Source organism: Gadus morhua, chromosome 19 (genome assembly GCF_902167405.1).
Source record: "Gadus morhua chromosome 19, gadMor3.0, whole genome shotgun sequence".
Taxonomy (NCBI): domain Eukaryota; kingdom Metazoa; phylum Chordata; class Actinopteri; order Gadiformes; family Gadidae; genus Gadus; species Gadus morhua.
This window is the reverse complement of record NC_044066.1, coordinates 18,303,155-18,310,519: the sequence shown is the minus strand read 5'-3', so window position 1 is coordinate 18,310,519 and position 7,365 is coordinate 18,303,155. Positions and strand designations below refer to the sequence as shown.

At 44.3% G+C, this 7,365-nt stretch overlaps 1 protein-coding gene across 1 annotated transcript; it reads left to right on the top strand.

The window, feature by feature from the left end:
• Positions 1-398: 398 nt before the first annotated feature.
• yeats4 (YEATS domain containing 4) lies at positions 399-3,075 on the top strand. The gene is made up of 7 exons (XM_030341358.1): positions 399-633; positions 751-870; positions 1,386-1,452; positions 1,927-2,021; positions 2,121-2,210; positions 2,381-2,468; positions 2,835-3,075. The coding sequence occupies exons 1-7, from the start codon at positions 583-585 to the stop codon at positions 3,002-3,004; spliced, it is 681 nt and encodes a 226-aa protein (XP_030197218.1). The 5' UTR covers positions 399-582; the 3' UTR covers positions 3,005-3,075.
• Positions 3,076-7,365: the final 4,290 nt, after the last annotated feature.

Here is a 7,365-nt window from a genome sequence, read left to right as displayed (position 1 = left end):
TTTGTATCAATGTGTTTAGAATGAGTTTTATTCCGCCATTCCATCGCTGATTGTAAACCTCACAGCAACCCTTGTAATTCAAATAAAGAAATACTGGTGGCTAAACCTAACGTATTCAAACGAAAGGGAAAACTAGTTGAAAAAAGACCAGACGAGATATGACTGCTTTCGCAGTTATAACGACGTCGCAGACAGTGCTTCTTCACAGAGTAGGATGTTAGCCTGCGCCTCCGTAAGGTAACAATGAAAATTTCATTTGATCTCGTTTGATAGTGAACTTGTTATGTCAAAATTAGTAACTCCAATTCCAAAATTCGATAAACGAATAAGGCGTAAGTAGATGATAAATAAAGAAATATTGAAGAGCGGAACTAAAGAGTCCTTCCACTGGGGTCCACCGGACATCTCATGTGTAGCGTCGTGTACTTCCGTCGCTTGTTCGGAAGCTGATTTGAAATGAATCGATAGACATTTGTTGTTTTTCGCCGTTTCAATGGCGGTTTTTATGCATTCATTTCCGCACATAAATAAAGCCATATGACATAAACTGGGGGATTAACATTCATATTCACCCACTGTACTATGTTCCAGAAGATGGCTGAATTTGGTCCAGATTCCGGGGGGAGAGTTAAGGTGTGAAACGAAGCTGTACATGTTGTGTTTCATTGTACCAATGTAATCATACACTGTATCGTTACTATATTATATTATTGAACTGTTTATGTCCTGTGGTTCTTCTTTGACATGTAGGGTGTGACTATTGTGAAGCCCATCGTTTTTGGAAATGTTGCCCGCTACTTTGGAAAGAAGAGGGAGGAGGACGGACACACGCACCAGTGGTCCATTTACGTGAAGCCCTACAGAAACGAGGTATTTATTTTATTGAACATGTTAAAAAATAATGCGAACAAAATAATGAGCAATAAAATGCAAGAAATAAACTAAAAAACAAATGGGAACCTCAGGATTCTAAGCAACAAATACATAACTCAAATAATACGCTTTGTATTCAAAGGGACAGGAAGAAAATAAATATTCAGTCTGAATCATTCAGTGTCTCTGATGTTCAGCTCGTAGGTTAAAAGTTTTTTTTTGTCAAGTGTTCAACATGGTTTTATTTTGCGAAGGTGTTAATCGAAAGATACTGAGAATGACTCCTTACTAGACACCTGTCAACAAGGGGAATGCAACCAACTGTCAGTTCTATAGAGCTAGTCTATTTAACAGTCCTGACATTCATGCAGAACCAGTGCTATTCTACTTATTGACTTGACATGCCAAGCAAACTATAGCAAACCATTACATACTCCTTCTGTAGGATGTATTCTGTGCACATCTGTCTGTTAAGGATTTTTATTTATTAACGTGTGATGTCATTCCTTCAGGACATGTCTGCGTACGTGAAGAAGATACAGTTCAAGCTGCATGAGAGTTACACAAATCCATTGAGAGGTACACTGCTGCCCTTCCCAACTTTTCCCATCCAGGGAAAAACATTCGAAAATAGTATTTAATCTAAAATGATGTCTGTGTTGGTAGTATCTCTAGATGTAGGTAATTCACTAGAGGTTGAATAATTCAGTTCTAGTTCCATTAGGCAATTATTTTTGAGGATAAGGAATTCAGGGAAAAGCTGTTACTTTTGACTAATTATTAGACCCTTTTATCCAAAGTGACCTACAGTGAATTCAGATACAGGTCATTATTGAGCATATAGGGGCTTAGGGATCGCAATGATGCCTACAATTATTCTGCAATTCAGACATTGGGTTTAGAACTTGAACCTAGTACCTTTCAGCTGGCAGTCCATTCTACAGAAGAGTTAAGAGATAGCCAGGGTTCCCTAGGGTGCTGGCTGCTATGTTAACGTCAGGTGGTAAGTGAGGCTAATGTATCTGAGCACCAACATCTCCCAACGCTTCCCAGTGGTGACCAAGCCTCCCTATGAGATCACCGAGACCGGCTGGGGAGAGTTTGAGATCATCGTCAAGATCTTCTTCATTGATCCGAATGAGAGACCCGTGAGTACACGCACGCACGCACGAACGCGCGTTGTTTTGAGAGGGAGTTCGGCGTGGGGCTTGTTGTTGTGTTTACCTTCCTGCCCTTTATGTGTTTAGGTGACCCTGTACCACCTGCTGAAGCTGTTCCAGTCGGACTCCAGCGCCATGCCCAAGAAGACGGTGGTGTCGGAGTTCTATGACGAAATGGTACGGAGGTGACGGATCCTTGAGTCCCTACGTCCCACCGCACTCACAACAGTGGACCTCCACGGTTTAGGACCGCTGCAGCCGTCGGACTCAGCACAATGTTACACGAGCTCTAAGGTACATCAGTACGTTCTGATCTGATCCGTCAGCACCCGCTCTGTCCTCCTCAGATCTTCCAGGACCCGACCGCCATGATGCAGCAGCTGCTCACCACCACGCGGCAGCTGACCCTCGGGGCGTACAAGCACGAGACCGAATGTACGAACACTCTATAAACCCAGTGTCCACACACACACACACGCGCACACACACACACACACACACACACGCGCACAAACACGTCGCCATGCTGAAGCTGCTCTCTATGCACACAATATATAGTGGTAGTTACATTTATATTATAATGACGCACACATTTATTATACAGCTATGAAAAAGTGCTAACACACAATAAGCATTTTTGTCTTTGTGCGTATCAACTTGTTAAAACCATCATTCTCTTCAGGAGCCAATTATCTTCCTGTGTAAACTGTATAAAGCACACACATTACAAATGTGTGTTTTTCTCTGTTGCGCATTTGAACATGCGACGTGTGTGTGTGTGTGTGTGTGTGCGACGTTCAGTCGGAGAGCTGGAGGTGCGGACGCGGGAGAAGCTGGAGGCGTCGAAGAAGAGGACGAGCCAGGAGATCACGGAGCTGAAGGACAAGCTGAAGGCCAGCAGGGAGAGCATCAACCACCTGAAGATGGAGATCAGGAGGCTGGAGGAGGACGGAGACGTCAAGGACCACTGAGGCTGGCCCCCCCCACACACACACACACGCAGCCAGAGAGACACACACACACACACACACACACACCACACCACCCCCCCCAGCGAACACACACATCCAGCCAGAGCGAACACACACACCCAGCCGGAGGGGACACACACGCATAAACACATCCCTGGGAACACACAAGCATACACACACACTCACTGGCAACCCACACACACACACAGACCGAGGGCGCGCACACACGCACAGGGAACACAATCAGGAACAAACCACACACGCTTTGGGATTTTTGTTTTGTTTTGTTTTATTCAGAAGAGACGGACAGTTTCATTTTCGGACTCTTGTTTGTTACATTTTTTGTCACGCTTGTCTGGTTTATGGTATTAAGCCTTACGATAAAATGGCAGGTAATGTATTTATTTTATTGCAAAATTGGTATAATAATTATAGCAAGTAATTCCATGTAATAAAAATACAGAAGTGTTGATTTTCCACAATGTCCTGGTATACTTCGGTCATTCAATGACATCAACTACAGGAAGTCGAAGATTTTCTCAGTTTTAAGCCTCCTGACCCTCCTTTACTGAACACACTGGCACATGTAACTCCCGACTCACTAAACATTGAGAGTCCAGGAGATAGCTGTTCAACCAGATGAACCAGAAGAAAAGAAGGACTGTTGCAGTAGAAATGAATACGGCTTGAAGGGAAACAGACTGAAGCCAAACGCCGGTGAAGGAACATGGATTTCCTGAGAACACAGCCTGAAGTAAGAGGGGGAGACGGTGATGGAGGAATGTACGAACAGTTAAAAGCGCTTGACCCGGACTCCAGCGAGCAGGAGAAAATTAGGCTCACTGATGACAACCATTTCAAACAATCAAGTCAAAAGATTGAAGAAGAGAAGAGGGCTGAGCGAAGAGCAACGCCCGAGGGTCTGACCAATCAGAACTTTGCATCGACTGACGCCGGTGGCAGTGAGGATGAGAGCGGTGCTGATGTAGAATGGCGCCAGAGAAGAACGCTCAAAGAGCCTGCTCGCGATGCCTCCTCGTTGGCCGTAGGAGCCACTGAAGCAGAGGAGAAGAAGCAGACCTCGAGAGAAACACGACGAAAACGTCGGAGGTATAAAACGGACGGCGTCTTCAGAAGGACCTTCGACTGGCTGAACGGTAACCGGACGGAGCACAGTCACCTGAAGGAGGAGGTTCCAGAGGACCTGTTTCAGGGAGCAGACGGAAGGCGATGAACTCTGTTAAAGGTAAGCTGTCCGTCCAATGGCCAATCATCACGTCAAAAACTGTAGTTCTGTGATGGTGCAACATGGCTCTGATTATCCATTCCTTTCTTTTCTGGACATGGGGTCACCTTGCAGGGGGGGGGGGGGGGGTCTTCATGGGTCAGCATGTTTAAGTCAAGGGCCGAACGAGAGAGGGAAAACCGTGGGGCCTTGGCCTTGCTGAGTCTGGAGATAATCCGGTTGGGAGTTGGGACACGGATGCGGAGAAACTTCGCATGTAGGAGGCTCCCGGGCGTCATACTGAAGAGGAGCCACATGGTGGAGCTGACGGGCAACTACGGCACTACAGAAACGGACTATAAGGACATCGAACCCAACAATGACTGGTGGTTAGAGTCCTCTCTATTTTACTTTATTTAGGCCTTTAAATTCCCATAGGAACATATCATAGGCCATCGACGAGGCTTCTTCCATGCCCTCCGTTCTTGGGCCCTACGCACCAGATGTTGCCACGACAGCCCTTCTCTCTCCATCTCCTGTTCGTTGGTTCTTCTCAAGGTGGTTCTTGGTCTGCCTCTCTTCCTCCTGCCCCGTGGGTAGGAGTCCTCTTTGGGGACACTAAAAAGGGATGCCCTCATGGTAGAGAACCCATTGAGTAAAAACAACCTGAACTCAGAATCCGAACCCTTTGAAAACGTTTACATTACAACCAATTCAAACAAACGTCGTTTTTTTATTGCTTATCCAGGCTGATATGGTTCCACGTTGCTTTGTAAGTTTGCTGTATATTTATCACCAACATAAGAAACAGAAACCAGAAAATGCCAATTTAAAACGCATAAGAAGATAATAAAGGATAATATCTATTTTTTGATCCGATAGTTTTATTGTTGCAGTTTAAAACGGTCTCAGTAGAGGGCACAATTGATTTGTTGTGGCTACCACTTGTTCTTGTCTAGCGGGACCTTGAGTCTCCCTGCCAAATGGAAAACACCTGGAATGATGAGGCAGTGGGTATTGCACGAAAAATGAGTAAGTTCTTCCCTGATATGCCCGTTGTGATGTCAGTGTTGTCAGCCCACACTTAGGAAACTGCGGTCAAGTCAGCATTCTTTCATTCATCCGCGGTTACGTATTCGTGAGCCTTTATTTAGAAGCCACTGAACTTGTTTAGAGTCTGGGCACGTTGGTTTCTGTATTGTGTAACTCATCTTTCATCGCTTGAGGAAGACTGTTATGGAGGTTAATCTCCGCCCTAATGTTTTGAACTTTAAAAGTCATTGACATTAGTTTATATAAATGCAAACACACATTTAAATATTATACTTTGAAAACAAGATCAGCTGAATTTGTTCATTTAGAATTCACCAATTGAAAACATTTCTTTCTTCATGACTACATGCATCTTTTATGGTGCGGCCACACCAGACGCGTATCTCGCGTACTTTTTACGCGAGATACGCGCGTAAAATGTTGCTTGACCATTTTGTGTCAAAAATGGTCGCATACGCGCAATACGCGCTATACGCGCTATACGCGCCTACGTCACTCGCCTAGATGAGTCCATGTCCATGCAAGTGAACGGAGCGTTCCCTCTTCCTCATAACTATCAAACCAAACATCCTTCACATTCACCGAGCGAACATTACGAAAGTAAAATGCACATTTCTCGCTAAAAATGTTTCCATAAACGCATTTAATGGCGTAACTATGTTACTATTTCCACCCACCAGAATAAAGAAAGTTGTCGGCCGTGGCTGCGCTGGAGTCCGAGGTAGGAAACCCCAACGCCGCCGTGTTTGGGTGATAGAGTTTAGATCGGGTTAGATTAAATAATCTCGGATATAAATAACAATAATCGGGTTAAATAACTTCACATGGTGTGTCTGGTGTGTTTCCCAGCAGAGAAATAGTCCGCCAAGACGTTGAGGTTGCTTAGTAACCAGAGACTCTGTCCATGCAAGTGAACGGAGCGTTCCCTCTTCGTCATAACTATCAAACCAAACATCCTTCACATTCACCGAGTGAACATTATGAAAGTAAAATGCACATTTCTCGCTAGAAATGTTTCCATAAAAGCATTTAATGGCGTAACTATGTTACTATTTCCACACAGAAAAAAGGAAGATGTCGGCCGTATGCTTCTGTCCAAGCTCACTACTCTCTGCCAGTGACGTCGGGTCAAGCTCAACGCTGATTGGGCAATGCGTGTCTCGTCAGACGCGTATCTCGCGTACTTCGCGTAAAAAGTTCAATTTTTTGAACTCTTTTGAAATGTACGCGATATACGCGCGTATAGCGCGTATAGCGCGTATTGCGCGTAAATATACGCGCTATACGCGCGTAAAATGTTGCTTAATACGCGAAATACGCGTAATACGCGCCTAAACCAATGGTTCCCTATGGAGAAAATGGCGATTTCATACGCGAAGTACGCGAGATACGCGTCTGGTGTGGCCGCTAGGCCTCATCTTTTATGAGTCATAACAGCATAGAACCCAATTAAAACCCACTCCATCAGAGATTGCTATAAAGCCCCACTTTGTTGTGGTGAATACAGAGCTGCCAACTTTTCAAAAAACCTTGGAGTGAGATTTGGTCGGGGGTAACCAAAATTACCCCTGACAACGCAGCCACACAAGTTGGTGGCTCAGAGACCAGTGTAAGATTTGACCTAGGTAGGTTGATTGATATTTTGACCACAACAATGGTATTAAACAAATTCTGAACTGAAACCTAACCTATGTTGTGAATAATTGTATTCTTAAGAGCACTTAATGATTTATGTTCAGCCAAAAACGACAAGATTAGTTAGGGAGATAATTATATCAATTATTATTATTATATATTAATTATTCTTCATTCAAAGCCTCCCACCATATGGTCTATTAGAAACATAAAAGTGCTTGAAGTGCTTAAACAGTACAACTTTTTCAAGCAATAAAACAGATGAATGCATTACAAAAATAACTAAAAATGAAGTCATCCGTATCAGATGCAGATCAGAAGCTAGTCCTCGTCTATGATCTGTGGGCACGGTTATACTGGCCTGTGGCCTTCTTGGAGGCCTTGAGGACATCTGAGGGGGGCTCCCATTTGAAACAGGGCTCCAGGTCTGCCATCTTTATGGTCATTA